Source organism: Festucalex cinctus, chromosome 4 (assembly GCF_051991245.1).
Source record: "Festucalex cinctus isolate MCC-2025b chromosome 4, RoL_Fcin_1.0, whole genome shotgun sequence".
Taxonomy (NCBI): domain Eukaryota; kingdom Metazoa; phylum Chordata; class Actinopteri; order Syngnathiformes; family Syngnathidae; genus Festucalex; species Festucalex cinctus.
Genome location: NC_135414.1, coordinates 16,767,043 through 16,788,060, shown reverse-complemented (window position 1 = coordinate 16,788,060; position 21,018 = coordinate 16,767,043). Strand labels below are relative to the sequence as shown.

Genomic DNA, 21,018 nt, shown 5'->3' with positions numbered 1-21,018 from the left:
TAAACACATTTTATATATACTGTACGTACAACCAATAGGAAATATCCTCCAAAAGTATTGGAACAGATTATCTTTATTAGTAGTTCTTTAGCCTGAAACATTTTGTTTTTGTCAATTTGGTTAAGGTTCTTTGTAGGTCCCCAAAAATTCTCCCAATTATCTGTACTTTTTGCCAATTTCCAGCCTTGCCTTCTTATTTCTCTTAAAGACTGCTTTGCATCTTCTGGTTCGCCTCTGTACAATTGTTCATGAATTCTTCTGCGAAAACTAGACTGTTGTTCCTTTATTACAAACCTCTGGAGCTTGTTGCTATTGATGTCACTAACCATTGTATGTCACACATTTTCTAACATCAGCAGCTGCTATTTTTACTTTAATGTTTGGTCTCCAGTCTCCGCATTTGATATCTGTTAGTACAGTAGTGGTTTCTTCCGTCGTTAGGGAATTCCACACAGTTGTGTTGTACAATAGCTATTTTACATCTTCTCATAAACTTCACCATTGCTTGTTTTTCACTCACGGGCAGCTCGATGGTTTTCATGTTTGTTATACCTCTAAATGTGTCATCTTCTAAGTTAAATCAAGAAGTCATTACCTGTACCTGGAAGTAAAAGCTGCACTGATGATTCCAATTTAATATTGTTTAAGCGGGCTGTGTATCAAGAAGAGACGAAGAAAGGGACCTACAGAGAGGAAGGCGTGGACAATGTCTGCCTTGATGGAGCTGAGAGGTTTGTCTTTGATCACGATGAAGATCTGCTCCTCCTTCTCCAGACTGATGAAGTTACCAAACCACGACTTTTTTGCAAGTCTACAGAAAAATGAGTCAGATAACATCAACACTTATAAAACATGTATAATTCTGTGGTCACTACATTACTCTTTTTTGGAATAACTAATAAATAATGAGTATGTTTTATTATTTGCTTCAATTTACCAAATGACTCAGTTGACAAATATCCAACACATACAGTTACATAAATGCAAAGTAAATGGCTAATTTAAAATATTCGCTCACACGCACATGCACGCACACACAACTTCCTGAAACAGTTTGTCATACTGGAGAAAATCATCAGGTGTTACTCACTCTGGAGAAGAGTCTGGGGTGAGACTGGACATATCCTCCTGTGTGGGAACTGCACATGCAAGAACTTGGTCAGTAAAAACATTGGTGTGTGCGTGTGCGTGCGTGTGCGCGCGCACCTTTGTCTTTGCTACATTGTGGGGCTCATACATGCGTTTTTCCGGTTTAACTTGACCGACTTGAAATTATGGGGACATTTTGGTGGTCCCCACAAGTTCAGACCTCTTTTTGAGGGTCAAGACTTGGTTTTAGAGTTTAGGTTTAATTTGGGTTATGGTTAAGGTTAGGGGTAGGCAATCATTTTCGATGGTTGAGGTTAGGGAAAGGCATTATGTCAATGAGATGTCCCCACGATGATACAAAGACAAAATGATACAAAGTCAAACACGTGTGTGTGTGTGTGCGCGCGCGATCTTTTTTCCCCCCCAAAAAACAAAACAAAGCCACCCATCCAAGTGCCTTGAGATAACATTTGTTTCACTGTTGCACTGTTTAATGTGTTCAATGGATGGATGGAGATTGCACCAACAATTTTGAAACCCATACAATAATAGAGAAATCAAACCAACTCCACGCAGGAAAGCAGGAGCAAGGATTCAAACTCACAACTGCTAAACTGTGAGGATGATGTGACCATGCTGGTGAATTAATTTAACACCTAAAAATTACTAGTTTGTAGTATTAATTTCAGCCCTGGGTGAAGGCAGTTTTTCTCAAAATAATCAAAAATGATTTTTTTTGTGTCGTGGAAAAGAGCTGCATAATTTGTATTGCAAAACTATGTTATCTTTTGTTGCATAATCACCAACCATGCCTGTTATTTCATGTCACGTTACAGTGTGTGAACAGCACATTGTGAAAATGATCAAGATTTATCATGGTAATTAATCATCTCAGGCAATCACACCTCAACTTTTATCCACAGATCTGGTCATTACATGAAGAAATGTTATCTCACTGGGTTTCATGCATGGGCTATGTAAAACATTCTTTTGTTGTCTCACCAAAAATATTAGATGGATTCTATGCACAGTTAAAAATGGTAACCCAATCACAAAACGTCAACTTCTCCACTCCAACTTTACCTTGCATTTTCCTGCGATGGAAACGAGGTGAGCCCAGGAAGCTGTTCTTGATGGAGTTGAGGCGCGTCCTCCAGGGCATGCCCCCGATCGAGGGGCTGGGTGGAGGTGTTGGGCTCGGTGTGCCGGTTGGGCTGTCCTTTGGCGTGTGCACTGGGGTGCCTTTGGGAGTGGGGAGAGGGCTTCCTCTGGGGGAAGGATGGGGAGTAACCTGCGAGTTGGGGAAAGATTTGCCATTGTGGTCAGGGTGCAGGTGGTGGCGGCGCAGGGGTGACATAGGAGGCACGGGAGACAGAGGGATAGAGAGCTTTGGCGGGACAGTAAGTGGGGGGTGGCGCCTCACACGGGGGCTATTGGGGATGCAGGGTGCTAAAGATTGGCTGGGTGTGGAGGGCTCGGACTTGGGAGTGGCGGCGGTCTGGGCTGTGCTGGGGAGTGGGTTGGACCTGGTAGTCAGCAGAGGCTTTGCAGATACTTTGGGCTTAGCAGGGAGGGTCTGGGTGCGAGGGTGCATTAGGGGAGACCCCATCTTGGGCTGGAAGGAGTTGGGAGTGCGAGGCCCCACCCCGTTAAGGCGGACATCGAGTGAGTGGGTGGGGCTGCAATTGGGGGACTGACACAGGTCTGGGGACTGGGGTGGGATGAAAAAACGCCGGTTGGGCTGTGATTTGTCATGCACCGGTAAACATGACAACGCAGTCAGCCAAGAGAACGTGCGGCAGCCAGGGCATCACCATGGCCCAATAAAAGTTCATTCCCATGAATAAAAAGCAGCAGGAAACGAAATAAAATAAAAAACAAGCGTGTAGCAGATGGGTTGAGAAGTGGAGCAGGCAGGAGGTGGTGAGGGTGCAAGAAAGAAAGAAAAACAGAACATGCGATTAGCAAAGTGATTATCAGCCAACCAGAGGCAGCAGTGGAGCATTCATGATGCATTAACAGCAGAGATGCACCAAGATCAAAACAGATGACCTGAGTTCCTGTTACTTAAGCATACAATGACCAATGTTACATATTATTGACACATTCTAAAACCAAAAATTGGGTCAAAAATGGACTGAACCGTCTAAGGGTTATTTAACCCAAAAATATGGGTCAAATGAATAAAACACAAAACAACATGGGGCAGCATGAATCAGCGGTAGAGAGGTCATCTCCCAACCCAGAGGTTGAGGGTTTGATCCCAGATCATTGTGACGATGCCGAAGTGTTTTTGAGCAAGATACTGAACCCTCAGATCTGCATCATCAGTAGGTAAAATAAGTAAACAGTGTTAAAGAGATACTTTACTTATTTAGCCATTTTTGGCAGTCCAACATTAATATTTACCTATAATAAATTTGATATTTTCATTATTTTTTATGTACAATTAGTACCTTTAAAAACACATTTTGCAACTTGCTGTCGACCGAAAATGATATCACAAGGCCTCAGGTAACCAATCATAGCTCAGCTTGTGAATGTCACATGACCAAACCTAAAAAAAACAGGTGAGCTGTGATTGGTTACCTGAGCCCTTGTGATATCATTTTCAGTCGACAGCAAGTTGCAAAATGTGTTTTTAAAGGTACTAATTGTACGTGAAAAATAATTAAAGTATCAAATTAATTATAGACAAAATATTAACTTTTTATTGCTATAATAGGCTAAATAAGTGAAGTATCCCTAAAGCGTTTTGAGCACCTAAGGTAGAAAAAGCGCCAAGCAACAAGTGAAAGCCCATTGGTCACAATTTTGGTGTTTTGTACAAAATGACCACTTTTGTTGTTGTTGCTGTTTTATGCAAATCAATCCATTTTGGGTGTATTGGGGGTTATTCAGTTTGTAGTTTAAATACATAACTAAAAAAAAAAGTTGGGTCAGTCCCTTTTTTTTTTTTTTTTTTTACCCAATTTGAGTTATTTTTGACCCAACTGTTTTTAGAGTAGCCCATTCATCTTTACAATTGTCTTTTTTGATCACACTTTAAACAAGATGACTTAGAGTTGCCTTAAATTCTATATGTTACAAGTTTAATTTTTTACCCAGCCCAAGAGTTACTCCTTTATCTACACCAATGTGATCCTCACATGACACCACATGTCAATCAGTTATCTTGGATTCCCCCAAGGTCCAAAAAGGCAATCTAAGCCAGCTATATTGGTGCATCCTTTAACCACTAGCAAGTGAACCAGGTGAAAGCTGTCAAATTTTAACCCTCCACCCAAGATAGCGGAGTCAGTGCATGCATTGTAGTGCTGTATATACAGAAGGCTGTGGAATGAGTAGCCAAAATAGTGTCAATCCACAGTGGAACAAACTGCAGCAGTCTGTCATAACCATCCAGTTTCTTCTTGTGGCAACATTAGAAAACACATTAGAAAACATGTATGACATTTTACCACAAACAATATTTCACAGACTACAAGTGCATGTCTGTGTATGTGAAAACGGCATAAAACTATCACCCTCATAAGTAAACCTTGTAATGCAACGTCCACATGCGTCACATAAAAAGATCAGCAAACTAAATTGACGTGTATTTTAGTCATTTGATGCTGGAAGTGCTGCATCTCTGAGTGAGCCACATACTGTTGTTCAGTGGCGGCTTTTATGCAAAGACAACTGCATTTGCAGGGGTAAATACCTCCGGCTCTGACTGCAGGACTGTCTAATAGTCTCAGTCTATCAGAATTTTGTTACTTTTGGTATTGTGCGAGCGCAGATACAAGAAGGCGTTTTGCTCAGTTCTGCGCCGTTGTGAGTTGGAACACAGCCAACTGGCGGCTCAACTCATTCCCATTCAAATCAGGGCAGTGGAAGCGCATATTGTGGAATTAGTAATAGGGGTACAGCAATTAACCGGTTTTACGATTAACCATGGTTTTCAAACATCAGCATTAAATAACCGCAGCCGTTCAACAACACCTGTTATTTCCGCTCACGTGTGGCGCAAAATGAACCACGTGGCATAGTTCATAGCTCTTCTATTTCCACATGGCCCATTTAGCGGGCGCACAACAACACAGGGCTCAGCTCTGAATGCCACCTGGGGAGAGCTGCGTATCCGATGGCTGTGGGTAGGGTTGCGAGGCAGCCGGGCCGCGCTGGCACCGGTGGGGGGGCGTCCCGCGGACCGGCTTGGACCAGGTTTAGTGGACATGGGGAAAAGGGAAGCCGAAATGAGGTGGCAGCGGCGCCGAGCGAGGCGGAGGCCCCATGGGGCACGAGGCCTGGGCCGCCTTCACTGCTCCTTTGGAGCCGTGGTGAGGTGCAAATCAAGGAATGACATCACAGTAAGTGAAAACTCAATTGTCAACTTGCCAATCAAAAACGAAAACTGACATTTTCTTCCTCGGAGTCATCCAACTGCATTGATCTCCAACGACTATAAATACTCAGCTCCAAGCGTAACGAAACAACTTCATCACCACAAACACACTCTCACTGTTGTTCATTTCAACCTAATCCCACCTCACACACCAACCTGCTACAGGCTAAAAATAGTACTCACAGCAAAGCTGTATTTGCTCTTTTTGTAGCTTAAAATCTGTTATTTTGGGTAGAAAATGAAACCTCCTTCTGTCTGTGCAATAAGCTAACACTGAAACTAAGAGCTGCAGAACTATAGGGAGGTCAGAAAATATTATAGGACAATAAGGATGCGACAGTAGCTGACTGGTTAGCAAGTCCGCCTCCCAGTACTGAGGATCTGCATGTGTGTGCACGCCATGACATGGCAGCATAGCAAGTCAGTGAGGCTGCACTGAAGGAAAGAAATCATACCATAGACAGACAGACAGACAGACCGACGCTTACCCTTGGACTGCTGAGAGGACTGATGGACAGACCGGAGGACGCTCCACTGATTGATCGTGACCTACACACAAAACAAGACAGTCAGTCTTCAGTCAGTCAGCAGTCATTAATTATTCAGTAAACTAAGACGGCACATAAGTAAAATGGAAGAAAGCACACAATATGTATTAAGAAAAAAACACCACACCATTTTTTATTTTTATTTTATTTATTTATTTAGGGTCATATCTGATCTCAGCCAGAGAACTTTGGAGTAGTGACTCAAGTGACAATGGTTTAAAGATGCATTGTGGAAATTGTCACTTTTTTACTCGTGACTGCCACCTCTGGCCTAAAACATAACTACAGTCCCTGTGTCAAATGTGCAACTCCAGCCGAACAATCCACACTGAAGGGAAAGATACAAGCTAATAGGCACAGTCACGGTTAAAAAGTCAGGGATCTTTCTACTTATTTTCTGCATTGATGGAGCTTGCATGATGTAGAAAATCATAAACATTAACATTTTAAACTACACAATGCAACTTAACTAATCACTGTTCTTAATCATAATCTTATTAGACCTTGACGACAGCCCAAGGAGGAGAAAAAACATGAAATATCGGATACAGCTGCAGACAAAGGTGCAGATATAGCTTGTTTTGTGTGTGTATTTTCCCAGCAATGTTAAAGGAAAGCCAACACAAAAACATTATTTATTTACTTATTTAATGATACATTCAATGCACCAACACTAGTTTAAAAACAGCGTTGTAATTAGTACCACTGCATTTGTGGAATACGGATAAAGCAGCAAAATCCACAATTTTTGTCAGCTTGCGAACCACACATGGCCAAATCAAGAAAACAGGTGAGCCGTGATTGGTCATTACCTTCGCCCTGAGCAACTGTGATGCCCCTCTAAGATGGCTACGACAGGGTGGAATTTGATGCTTCCACAAACCTAATATTATTCGGAATTCCATGTTTAGACTAGTGGGGCGGATACAACATATTATATTAGAATTTTGGGGGGTTTTGACTTTCCATTAAACATTTCTGTAGTTGTGAATATTTGACTCATGAACATTCACAAATACGAACGAAGGCTGACTGATATCCATGATATATGGATTAATAATTTCTACTCTAATATAAGGGCAAGAAGATGCACATATATATCTATTGTTTTTGTCTCCCGACTTCATAAGCTTTTCAAATTTTCATTCATGTGTCATTAACTTTTCATTTTCCTCTTTCTCGTCTTCCTTTGGTTGCCAAGACACTGCTCTGCCAATGTCGTTGAAGAACTTTCGATGTAATTGTCCATGGACAATTTGGCTTTATCGAAAGTGAAAATTGAAACAATTCATCATGAATAAATATCCTGGAGGACACATAAACGTACGCATGCGCGCACACCCACATGTATACATGCACATTTCCAGTGGGGACATCTCATTGACTCATTGACATAATGCATTTCGTAGCCCCTTATCCGAAACTTTACGAACTCAACTGATAGCCTAATCCTTTTTTTTTATATATATTTTTTATGTTAAATATATAAGAAACGGCGGAGATTCAGGATTGATTCAACACCTAAAAGCATGTACCGTATTTTTGCTACTATAAAGCGCACCGGATAAAAAGGAGCAGTCAATCACGCGTGCTATTTCTGTATTTAACCCACACATTAGACACACCCACACATTAGACACACCAGATTATAGTGCACATGCATGCTAAAACATACAGTGCATATGTGGACCAATTTTTGGTCAGCAGACGCAGCGCATTATGAGTGGATTTGGCCCATAGTTTTTAAATATTGTTGGCAATTTATGCCAATTTCATGCGCCATAACAGCTAAACACTGCTTCATCATGTTTGCTTTGAAATCTGGGCTCCACTATTTGAGTCTGCAGACCTCAGTTGTTTGGACGCTGGGGCCCCCCTTTCTCAAGCTTACCGCTTATTCTCCTGTGCTTCATTTTAAGGAGCTTGCAAGGTTTCCTCCATGGCATAACGCAATTTTGTCCCGCTCCAACTATTCTCCTCTGTTGCGGTGCAGTGTTTTTTAATCTGAGAACTGGGGCACCGCTTTGGGCAAGCTGTCAAGCTTCCCGTGCTGTCTCCCTCTGTTGGTCTTTGTTTTTTATGTCCCTTGGACGGGTTGTAGCTATATTCAATTTTGTTGTCAATAAAGCTATTCTTATTCTGATTCTCTGAACAGAAGTTGAGTGGTTCTACTATCTCAATAAGCGATCTTTGTAAATAAAACATGTTGTTGTTGTTGTTGTTTTTTTTGAATAATGATATTGTTAAGAATTTTCTTTGAATAGAGTAAAGGTTAGGAAAGAACCCAAACTCAGTGCTCAGTCTCTTACCTTTGGCCATGAGTTGCCATGTCGATGGCTCGCCTTACTGGGACGGGTGATCCTCCCTCTGTGACGCTAAGCACCTCCATTGACTTCCTCTCTGGTCTCCGCTTTCCATGCCGACTCAGCATGGGTGAGTCCACACGCTTTCTGGGAGGGTCTGCTGAGCAGAATTTAGATTTCAATGTGTTAGGTTTTACAGCATCGAAGACATTTAAAATACACCAACACAAGGAGGATGAGGAGACACGGCTTTTTGTTTTTTACTCGAGTGAGGAGAAATGGACAGAGATGTGAACGGATCACAACCTCCTACCCTTTCTGACACATTTTCTATTTTATCCTCCGGTTAGAATTTTATTAAAATGTAAACAGACATTAGATGAAATATGAAGGTACCAAAAACAAAGTACTTTTACCAAGATTCTCTACATGACATAATACTAAAAAAAAAGCCCAATAAGAAGACGCTAAACAATGGCAGCCTACCTAGTAAATTCATCAATAATTTGATTACCGATACCTTTCAGTACTCCAATGCACAACAAATCAGCAGTGAATATTTAAAGAGTTTGTGGTTGCTTCACTAAACTAAGTGCCTATAAATATTGTACAAAAATAAAATAGGATAATCCTTTCATGATAGGACGTGAATGCCACAATGTTTACTCACTCTTTGTGTGTTTACATGTTTGATTTATCCCAAAAAAAGAAGAAGTCATTTGTACTGACAGTCCGTGCTTGTGTGACGTAATGTGGAAGCGACGTCAAGAGACAAGCAGTATCAACTACTGCCACCTAGAGGCTTGGCATGCATGTAAATGAGCTTATAAACGCACTTCTCCATTTGTGTGCATTTTTCGAAGCCGTTTTTTTTTTTTTTTTTTTTTTTTTTTTTTTACAAACAAGGCAATGTGGACAGTTTTTTTGTTTTTTTGTTTTTTTCCCCTACATGGGGAGGGGGGAAATATTCGTTTTAAAAATACCCGGCTACGTGTAGACAGGGCCCAAGTCAAACTGACATTAACGTAATAATGACACTGGATGACATTTCAAAGATCATTAGGAATTGAAATCACTACTTTGAACCATGAATATCATGTTTGTGTTTCTGTTGTATGAACCTACCAATCTCATTGCGTGGAGGAAGGTTCTGGTCCTCGTGGCTTGGATATCTTTCCTTGCGGTCAAGGAGAAGGAAGTAGATCATCTTTTCCTGATTGTCACTAAGGAGAGAGGGAAGACAAAAACAAAGTGTGTGCTGCTATGACAGTTGCTACAATATCATTATACAGATTAAAATGAGGAATTTGTGTGCCTGCCACATCAATTACTCCTATGCCACACAAGTTGTCTATCTATTTCTCACTCACTCATCGGACAGTAAGTCTTTGGTCAGCTTGTCCTTATCCCTGAAGCAGCCCAGAGAATGCATACTCTCGAGGACATCTGGGTCAATTTCTTCTGATGTAGCTAGCATCCGGATGGCCACTTTCCTCGGGACGGGTTGTTCGGGCTCAGGCTCATTCTTTCCAGCTCTACAACACAACACATACAGCTGTTGTTTTGCCTTGTCACTCTAAATGAACTACACTGGAATGCTGTTGACACACACGTTGGGTTGCAATTTAATGGCCCAATGCTGCGATCGTATGTTTTATTTAAATACAATGGTAGTGTAGTGCAAACTGCTTTCAGCCACTTGTAAGTTGTAACTACAGTAGAAAACAAGTAACCAATGTAAAAAAAAAAAAAAAAAAAGAAAGAAGAAAGTGATGCATGACCTTTATTAAAACTCAACATGCTCATTAGATTTTGGCATGGTTAGTTTACTTACAGGTACCATGTATGCTTCTGGATCTGCTCTAACTGCAACACAAGAGAGAAAACAGATGTAGATGAAATAAACTCGCAAGGTACTGAGTGCCTTAAAATAAATGACTTGCATCTTTTTTTTAAATACAATCTTAATAGGCAATGATTTAAGATTACTGTATTTTCATATTGGACACTTGATACTAATAATTAACTATTGAATTCATAATGCTTCGTCACTAAATGTTATATTTTTCCCCAATAATCTAAATGTAATTATTAGTAGGCTTATCAAATGATCGCATTAATCCATCCATCCATTTTCTTGACCGCTTATTCCTCACAAGGGTCGCGTGGGGTGCTGGCGCCTATCTCAGCTGGCTCTGGGCAGTAGGCGGGGGACACCCTGGACTGGTTGCCAACCAATCGCAGGGCACACAGAGACGAACAATCATCCACACTCACACGCACACCTAGGGACAATTCGGAGCGCCCAATTAACCTGCCATGCATGTCTTTGGAATGTGGGAGGAGACCGGAGTACCCGGAGAAGACCCACGCGGGCACGGGGAGAACATGCAAACTCCACCCAGGAAGGTCCGAGCCTGGACTCGAACCGGAGACCTCAGAACTGGGAAGCGGACGTGCTAACCACTCGACTACCGTGCCGCCTGATCGCATTAATTCCGATCATAATTAGAGCATTTATTAAAGTTGTGTTAATTAATTTTTAATCTCTAAATGCAATGTTTCTGCACAATATACTAATAAGCTTCATTTTCATGTGATGGGCTTCTTGTGCTTAAGTTGTCAGTGGGTGGAAAATAATGGTCAATCACACCATGGACTGGAGTGGACACTGATTGGCTGTCAAATCAAATCAAAACAAACTTTATTTATATAGCACTTTTCATACATAAAAATGCAACTTAAAGTGTTGTGCAATTAAATACTACAATTAATACTACTCCGACCACCACTAACCCCGGGTTTTCACCGGTTGCGGTTGCGGTGCGGTTGCGGTGCGGTCCGGCGACGCATGCAATTAGATTCCATTCATTCGAATGGTGCAGTTTACACCGCTTGCGGGTGCGTTGCGTGTCGACTGCGTCTCAGCTGCGGCGTGCCACAAGCCTTCCGCAAGGATAGACCTATTTTCTATTTTTGCCGGACGCCGCAGCGGTAGGCCTCCGGCAAATGGCAAGCTAGCACAAAACACATCGAGCGGGACAGGAAGACCGAGGCAGTTTCAAAATAAATTTCCGGTTACCTTTCAGAATAAAACACTCACCAGCTCCTATTTCGCAAGTTTTTCAGCAAAACGTGACGTGGGCGTCGCCGGGCCATGTGCTCATTCACGGTTTAGACACCAGCGAACATGGACGAGGAGAGGTTTATATTGGAGGTGGAAAACCACAAAATAATATATGACACGGCACATCCTTTTTATAAGGACTGTAATGTATTTTGAGTTTGATGTTCGCGATTGCTTGTTATGCCCGTCTCGCTTGCCGTACTGAGCGGCAGCCGGACGCGGAAGACAGAAATAAAGAGTGGACCCGCACTGACCCGACTCTCGTTATTAATATACTTTACAAGGACAACCAAAAAAAGGATGCTGCATGGAATCTCATAGCAGAAGAAGAAGAAAAGGTTAAATCAAAAGAAGTCCACCTCTCTTTCTGCTTCTCTGTTGAGCACAGACATTCTGTATGTTTGTCGTTGTGAAATGCCACATGATCGCACGCGCGCGGTCCCGCGAGACACGTTGGGAAGTGGGCGGCGACGGAGCTGCCGGACCGCAGCTGTGCGGAGCCGGTGTGGATTGACAAAAAAAATTGACCCGTCCGGAGCACGCAGTCAAGACGCACCGCACCGCAACCGCACCGCAACCGCATCCGGTGAAAACCCGGGGTAAACATTCACACCTTTCAGGCACCAGTGTGAGTGGCACTGGAGGGAATGTGTGTCAAGTGTCTTGCCCAAGGACACGACGACACATGACTTTTTTGGGGGGAGAGCAGAGATCGAACAGCTAACTTTCCGGTTACTGGACAACCGTCTCTACACCCTGAGCCGCGGCCACCACAAGAACTCTCCTCTGCACATGTGGAGCACACATGGTCTTTTGATGACGTATATGTTGGATTCATTTGACCTGTCCGTTCAGATAGACAGATGTATAGATACATAGATGTATCGATAGATGGATAGATGTATAGATGTATAGATGTATAGATAGATAGATAGATAGATAGATAGATAGATAGATAGATAGATAGATAGATAGATAGATAGATAGATAGATAGATAGATAGATAGATAGATAGATAGGAATTGAGCTATTCAGACTGTCACAAAGAAAAATAAGAGGTCAAAAAATTGGCAAAAAAAAAAAATCCGATTTGGGCCGCATTTGCCTGCAGTGTAAACGTAGCCTGAATATTACTTTTGACTTTTGATCAGTCCAGTAGCCAGTCTGAATGATCAAGCTGCATACAATTTATGGCTTACCGTCAGCCTCTTGGAAGCGTCCACTTCAATCATGCCCTGAAGAAGGTTCTGGCATTCTGGCGGGATGAAGTGAGGCATGTGGAAAACTCCAAGTTTCACCTTCTCCAAAAGATTCCTCAAGTTGTCATCATCAAAAGGCAAAGCGCCCTGGTGAATCAAAGAGGAAAACTAAAATGTCTGATTCATGAACAACATATTACATGTACAGTACTGTAATTACTCTCACCTTTCACCAACATAATAGAGCATAATTGGCTCCAGCACCCCCTGCGACCCTTATGAGGATTAAGCGGTTTTAACCCATTAAGTGGCACGTCCACTAGGAAAAACGAAACCTTCTGTTGTTATGGTAATAGCCTGTCAGATGTTCACTGATGGATTAGTTGAACTTTGACAAAGAAGATGCTGTATGTAAGGAGATAGCGGTCATCAGTGCCAGTGACGATGAAGCCGGTCTGTGACTCTGTGCTCTCCAGCTGGGGATATCACTCTGTGACGTCAGTAAAATGAGCAGGAAAGAGCCAGATGTCTACTGACACTGACTGTGTAATCAAAATGAAACGCACGGAGATTGAGCTTTATGCAATGTGCATCTGTCTCAACTCAAGTGTCAATGTGAAAGTTTGTGCTGCAATGTGGAAAAAATAAAATAAACATTTGCTAAGATTTTTTTCTTTTGTAATATAGCCATTTATGAGTTTGTACTTCTTGAAAATGTGTATAATGGCCAAAGTCTCATTCACCGTCATAACCACGGTCAACTGTCCCACTTCATTTCATATTGCTTGGGTTAATAAATTCACAAGTTAATGCCTCTATTAAAATAATGTTGAAAAGGTTCCAACAAAAGCACTTTTACTGTAATTTTAGGTATTGAATGTTTTCAAAGCAGCTACATGCATGGTTACTTAAAATTGAGTTAATCCCTTGTATTATGTATAATAATGTGTTATGTTTTCATCATTTCTAATTTTATTGGTAGCAAACATTTATTTTACTTTTCAATGTTTGCTTCAGCAATGACTTTTGCAAAATACCCAGTGGACGAAGGAGATTTTCAATACCTAATAAATATAACTAATTGATACTGTCAAGATGTTTCCATCAATTAGTCACAGTGATTATATTATAGGTATAACAATTTGCTTATATTCTGTGCATAAGTTCTTATTTCCTATATAGGTTTGTTTATTATATCGAAATTATGACGTCACGCAAAGTATTTTGCTAATTCTTCAAGCCGGTGTCCCTGGAGAAAACCCACACAAGCCAGGATTCGGACCCCCAACCACTGCAGGGCGGATGTGCGAACCACTCACTCACTGTGTTGCCCAGGATATTCCATTCAACTGTATTTCCTTGTAAGTTCCCATATCTGTCAGTCTGTCGTGGTCATCTGTGGCTACGTGCGTAGTTTACCGCCACCAGAGTGTGAGAATGTGTGAGTACGTGAAAAATGTAACCATTGTGAAGCATCTTTGAGAGTCTAAAAAAGCTCTACATAATTGCTGAATTGCAAATTGCTGAAACCATAATCAAATATAGTTGCAGAAACATTCTGGCCCATAATGAGATACTGTATCAAATAGTGAAAATACTCTCAAATTGAATATACTGTATGTTCTGCAAACAGAACAGAGAAGACTTGGCAACAATAAACAAGTCTGCAACCAACCCAGTGGAATACAAAAACAACTCACCACTAAAAGTGCAAACAGGATGACTCCACAGCTCCAGGCATCTGCTTTCCGGCCGTCATACTTCTCCCCCTAGTACAAATACATTGTGAGAGGAGAAACCGCAAAAGATGACAATATAACATCTTAATGGAGACTTTCACTAAACTAAGAATTAGTGTTGTTCCGATACCGATACTGGTATCGGCTGAGGCCCCGATACTGCATTAAAACAATGGTATCGGTATCGGTGACTACTCACAAGTAACACGGCGATACCATTAATTCCAAGGCTAATATAGGACTTTGGATGCAGCATCTTGTGTCTTGCTCGTGCACAGCATTCACTGATATGTGACATCTAAGATATCCTATTGGCCCTTGAATGCTCTGCACCAATGGCAGGACAGCTTTTTCACGTTGGGAAAAAAAACGTAGGTATCGGTATGGTATCGGTATCGGCATCGGCATCGGCCGATACTGCAAAGCTGAGTATCTGAATCGGTAGCCAAAAGACGGCATCGGAACAACACTACTGTAACCTGTGTCTTGGTACCATCGTTTTTGGAAAAATACAAGCTCACATACTGTAGAGCATGTAAAAGGAGTGACAGATTGCAATTGTCAATCAAAAGGATTTGACATTTTATCCATCTCAAAGGGCGGCCATTATGGCTACGTTCACAAATTGAGCTGAATTGAGCTGCGGTGTGAACTGTCACTTGCGGTCAGTGGTGTCATCCAGCGTATACGCGGGTATAAGGCGTATAATTCTTTTTCAGTCAGCATTGCGCAGGGATGGGCAATCTCGGCCCTCGAGGGCCGAGTCCTGCAGGTTTTGGAGGTTTCCCACTTCCAACCCAAGCTGATAAAATGACAGATTTGTCTTATATGTCATTCTATCTAAACTGAGTGTGTTTGGTCTCTCAATAAATAGTCAAATATACTCTAAATACTTTGAAAAAGGTTGGTGACTCCTTGTTCATAGTATGAACAAAAGAGAGCCAAAAGATGTAAACCTACATCATAAATAAAAGTATCAGTGAGCATAAAGTGCATTTCCTCCCAGAAAGGGAAAATATTCTGAGGTCGGGCAAAAATGAATAAAGTGAAATGCTGTGAGGATGCAACAGTGACGTAACAGCTGCTGCAAGATGTTGGTGCTACTATTACTTCATAAAAGACAGCAGAGAGAGGGATTGGGAGAGAGCACTTACCCTGATAACCTCTGGGCAGGCGTAGTGAGGCGATCTGTAATAGAGGCACAATGGGGTTGATGCTGGAGAGGAAGAGGTCCACTAAATCATACATCACATTCACTAAAAAGGAACACAGCCTGCAGCCAACACGCTGAAGAAGAAATGACTAAAGAGCACAACCTTCGAACGCGCCATAGGAGGAAAAATAAATAAATAAATAAATGAACAAATCCCTATCTTGCGATTTTCCCACCATGACATTACATAACACTGGGAACCACAATTGTATTTGACAAACAAAATTACATACAAAACGGATTGTAAAAATCTGAGTTTGCTGGTTTGAGTTACATGGCTAGATAAACATCTTCTTCACTTGGTCTCTAAATAACAATAAATACAATATACTGTAAGTAAAACAGAAAAAAGGAGGAGAGATTGCAAAATGTCAACAAGGGCCTTTTTTATATGAAATAATTAATTTCTAGCAAATGTGTTGAACACAATGACTAAAATATCTCTTCAGAGAAACATGAACACACAATTGGAAATAAAAGTTTGCGAACATTTTGATGGTTATTGTATGAATCCAAATACTGCTTTGTTGTTGTTGTTTGGAACTGAAATGGCTGTAAGGCGAGCCATTTACAAGAAAGTGAATTAGTTAACGGTAACAATATAAAAGTCAAAATGATTACCGTAACTGTTGGAGTAGTTGCAAGTTGTAGTTTTTTTTACTCCTTTGTTTTATTTAGACAGGTGAACATGATGTAAAAATGTGAGGCAATATGTACTGGAGGAAAATTACACTAAGCTTAAAATATTAATATTGATAATAATAATAATAATAATAATAATAATAATAATAATAATAATAATAATAATAATAATAATAATAATAATAATAATAATAATAATAAAATATATCGGGACTCACAAACTTCAACAATGAAACTCTAAAACACAATTTAAAGTTAAACAAGAAAAGAACCCTCAACATGAATTCTTCTGAACAGGCATTCCAAACATTGCTTAATTGAGTCATTATTGTGACATTTGTGCAACGACTTTTACCGGGTCACTGTGTTGATTCATTGTATAATAAATGAAGCAGATAGCGTGACTCACTGATAGTGTCTCATCACATTTCTTTGCTTAACTCATTCACTGCCTTTGACAAGTATACTTGTCAATTGTATTTTTTAGAGCGGTGCTAAATGGGGGCGAATCTGAGCATGCTCCACTGTAAATATCAAACTTGGAAACAACTTTACTGATGCCCAACCACCGGTAGATGACATCATTGCCCCATTTTATAGGAAATAAACACAGTTTCAGAGTCCATGGGAGAAATGGCTGTATTTTGGCAAACCTACATTTTTCTGCTGTCAATTATAAAAGAACGGGACGGGACAAAAAGTAGGGAGTCTATTCTGTTATTTGGTAGATTCGGTTTATATATAATTATTGAATGTAATATCACGTGAGTATTGGAAATGTAAAAATTTTCTATAATGACTGGCAGTGAATGATAACAACCTTTGTGTGAATGCATGCACACTCAATCACTTTTTTATGTTACTGAACATGAACGTGAAGCAGTTTAACTAAACACAAAATGCTATCTTTTATACTCGTGCATGATTTCAGTCTTTCCACTCAGAGCGACATCTCAATGACGGCCATTTAACAATGCCCTTACTGTCATAAAATGTGGAAAAGTCATTCTGACTTTTTACCCGTACAAAGATGGTTACAACTAGGGCTGTCAAAGTTAAAGCGTTAATAGATTAATTAATCACAGAAAAATGTTGCATTAATCACGTATTAACACAGATCAATCGCACAATTTTTTTTTAGCGCACCTGAGCCTTGAACGTAACCGCGGATGGTTACATTGAAGGCTGCGCAGGTCGGTGATTAGGTCAATGCACGGCATATCCTACGCCTGTTGTTCCAAAAATGAGCAGGGTGACTCCAGTTGGTGTGCTCGGTGGTAAATTTCGCTTTACAAAACACATTGCTCTACACATCAGGGCATTGCTTCTGCATATAGATGTGTAAAAATCTGTCATTTGAACATTTGAACTTCCTTAATGCAGCTTTAATGCTTCTGTGAGTATCAGAAACATTTATTGTAATATTTAAAAAAGCAAATTAAAAACTTTGTGCAACGTTATGTATTTTATCCACTCACCCACAGCTGGTCTCTAGCAGACTCTCGCCGACCTGCAGAGACGCCATGCCAAAGTCTGCTATCCTGATGTTGTTCTTCTCATCTAGTAACAAATTTTCCGGCTTCAAGTCTCGGTGGCTGGACAAGAGGACAAGAAAGGCAAAAAAGGATTACAAAACTCAAAAAAATTAAAAAATTGCCCTTGACATACCCTGTCTAGTTTGATAAAGACAGCTTTGCCACTCGTCGCAACTCAGTTTGGAAACATCAATAATGGATGCTGACGACATCCATAATTGTATATAATACTAAACACTAACACAAAAACTGCATATGAATCAACTGTATCAAATCTGGATTTTTTTATTTTTTATTTTTTTATTTTTTTATTTTTTGTGACCAGCACAGGCTGTAAAGTTGGCCGCATTTGCGGGCGAACTCGTCATAGTGTCGAGCCATGTATAGTCTGAAAAATATATTTACACCTGGACTACACTTTTCAGCTCTGTATCATGAAGAGGTATTTAACATTATGGATTAGATGATAAATGCAACACACCATATGGAGTGGCTATGGCAGAAGTCCAGGGCTGATATGATCTGTCGGAAGAATTTTCGTGCTTCTTTAGGCGTCAGCCGGCCTTTCTTCACTAGGTAGTCAAAAAGCTCTCCACCGGATACATGTTCTAGCACCAGGTACCTGAAAACAGGGGAGATTATACACTTTAAACATTGTTCAACTGGCAGGTTTGCTGTGTTGTAATGTGATTGCTCTCATGGTTTATTCAAGTGTTGACACACAAAATTGAGGAGTGAGAGCTTGCATGTGCGTGTGGGTGTGGGTGTGTGTGTATGTCCTCTATATATACTCATACTAATTTACTAGGGAAAAACATATGTTAATTATACTTACAGGTATTTCTTGTTTTCGTAGACATCATGCAGCTTTAGTACATGAGGATGTTCTATGAGTTTCAGAATGGCTATCTCCCGCTCAACCTGGACAAGAAAACAAATAAATGTGTTAGCCAAAGACAATGAAATGGCACAACTTTAGGTCAGAGAGTCCCACTGAACACACGCATAAACACACATGTGCACGCAGGCACGCACGCACGGGCACGCGCACACGGACGCACCCCCTCCCCCCCACATGCAAACTAAGAAAAGAAAATGAGATTGTTGTATGACATAATGACGCATTAGCGACAACACTGACTACAAGTACACTCATTTATATACTCTGCTAGTATACAATTTGTATACTTCTAGTCCACAGCTTAGTTTACTGGTTACTAGTGTACTTGAAGTGTTCTGTAAGTACACTCATTTATATACTACTAGTATACAAGTCGGGCGGCACGGTGGATGACTGTTTAGCACGTCCGCCTCCCAGTGCAGTGAGATCAAGTCCGGGCTTCGGCCTTCCTGGGTGGAGTTTGCATGTTCTCCCCGTGCTTGTATGGGTTTTCTCCGGGTACTCCGGTTTCCTCCCACATTGTAAAGACATGCTTGGCAGTTAATTGAACGCTCTAAATTGTCCGTCGGAGTGATTGTGAGTGTGGGTGGTTGTTCGTCTCTGTGTGCCCCACAATTGGCTGGCGCCCAGTTCAGGGTGTACCCCGCCTACTGCCCGAAACCGGCTGGGATAGACTCCAGCACCCCCGCGGCTCTTGTGAGGAATAAGCGGTTAAGAAAATGGATGGATCGAGTATTAAATTAGTATACTTTCTAGTAAACTAAAGTATTAAGTTCAGAGTATACTTTATATACTTATACTCACGTACACTTTATAAAGTATCCTTAAGATATACTACTTTTTCGTAAGGGGTGTAGAAATGTCTTACCTTCATAAGAACAGACTCACTGAGCTTTTCTCTGTTGACTATCTTTATTGCAACCTTCTGGCAGGTGACACAATGGATGCCCAGCTTGACAAGTCCTGCAACAAAACATGACATCAAATTTAAATCCAGAACAAATTAATCTCATATTTAGGCTCATTTGTCTGGTTTAAAAAAAAAAAGATGGATTATACAAAAAGGAATGTTTATTCATGTATTGACTTGCAGAGTTACTACTAAAAGTTTCATTTGAACTTATGTATTTGGATAACTGTACGAGGGATGCAAATAACAGGAAAACAGATATATTCAACCATCCAGACACTATCAGTGTCTTTTCTGGCTTAGGGTGCAAGTGCTCCCCAACTGCCAACCTCACATGTGCGGCCGACTACAGTATATCATCCGTAAAGGGAGCTCTTGCTGTATGAACCTCATCTCTCAAACCTCAGCGAGTCAATCTCTGTTTCCGCAATTTCAAGGTCTGGGTGTGCTTCGACCGCCCTGATATTAATGGGAATGAGAGAAGCCGCTTCAATGGACCTTTCGCAAACCACACCCCCAAACGCCCCTATGTCCGTGAAGCTTTTCTCAGCTCCATTGAAATCCATTGTAAAATTGATCCACAAAACTTTTATCAGCTTCAATAAAACGAGACTAAGTTCCAACAAGCTGTGGACCTCCAACAAGCAAAATAGTAAAGCGATGTGCCCATAGATTGTGTAAATCTGACATGAGGAATCCACAAAGTGAAGTGACGTCGTCAATGGATTGCACAATGTGGACGGCCTCACCCCCAGCTAAACGTCTTTCAAACAAGCATTCCTATGTTTGCACCGAAGTAAGACTATAATGGGCTAGGCTAAAGCTAACCAGCAACCGAACGATTCCAATTTCACTTTAGCCCTGGAGGCAAGATCATCTACACAGTTGGACAACAAAATTATACTTACAATTATTTAATATTGTAAATTATCACGATATCATCAGCCATTCATCATCTAATTTGGCGAATGTGTCCACATTTTCGGCGAGTTCTTTATGACGAGATGCATTGTAAAAAAATACACGGTTTATCTTGAACATTGTTATTAATGTTTGCAGGGTAACTTCACGTGTTGGTAGTTTATGCTGGGTCTCATACTGGGAGATCTGTGATGTTTCATTGAGTTACACAAAGTGAACATAACAGGCACTTTAAACTTATTGTTTTAATCTTTCACGTAGCATTTTGTGTTACCTCAGAGTAAACAACCGTTCTGCTAAAAACAGAAGAAAAAAACAACACATAATCAGTATACAGTTACATTTATCAAAAATGAGGATTATTTTGCGGAACTACAATTTCCACACTGAGGGAGAGACAGACGTCATTGTTGTACTGGAGTTATCTTGAAACCTGCATGATTCAGCCTTGATCGTTGTGAAGTGTGCTTTTCTTATATATTTTAATATTATGATTGAACA

The 21,018-nt window shown here is 40.8% G+C and overlaps 1 protein-coding gene across 6 annotated transcripts in view; it reads right to left on the bottom strand.

Moving 5' to 3' along the window:
* Positions 1–21,018, bottom strand: part of LOC144017597 (serine/threonine-protein kinase BRSK2-like) — a 50,733-nt gene that overhangs the window by 8,038 nt on the left and 21,677 nt on the right. For 3 of the 6 annotated variants that reach the window (XM_077519332.1, XM_077519335.1, XM_077519334.1), the window contains exons 2-16: positions 19,555–19,649; positions 18,621–18,706; positions 18,267–18,407; positions 17,729–17,845; positions 15,550–15,583; positions 14,357–14,425; positions 12,657–12,803; positions 10,165–10,196; positions 9,701–9,865; positions 9,456–9,553; positions 8,337–8,490; positions 5,968–6,028; positions 2,173–2,830; positions 1,091–1,139; positions 688–811 (exon numbers count right to left, since the gene is read on the bottom strand). In XM_077519332.1, coding sequence (XP_077375458.1) covers positions 688–811; positions 1,091–1,139; positions 2,173–2,830; positions 5,968–6,028; positions 8,337–8,490; positions 9,456–9,553; positions 9,701–9,865; positions 10,165–10,196; positions 12,657–12,803; positions 14,357–14,425; positions 15,550–15,583; positions 17,729–17,845; positions 18,267–18,407; positions 18,621–18,706; positions 19,555–19,649 — 2,030 coding nt within the window. The remainder of the gene's footprint in view (positions 1–687; positions 812–1,090; positions 1,140–2,172; positions 2,831–5,967; positions 6,029–8,336; positions 8,491–9,455; positions 9,554–9,700; positions 9,866–10,164; positions 10,197–12,656; positions 12,804–14,356; positions 14,426–15,549; positions 15,584–17,728; positions 17,846–18,266; positions 18,408–18,620; positions 18,707–19,554; positions 19,650–21,018) is intronic. The other 3 variants (XM_077519333.1, XM_077519336.1, XM_077519337.1) reach the window with 3 other exon arrangements.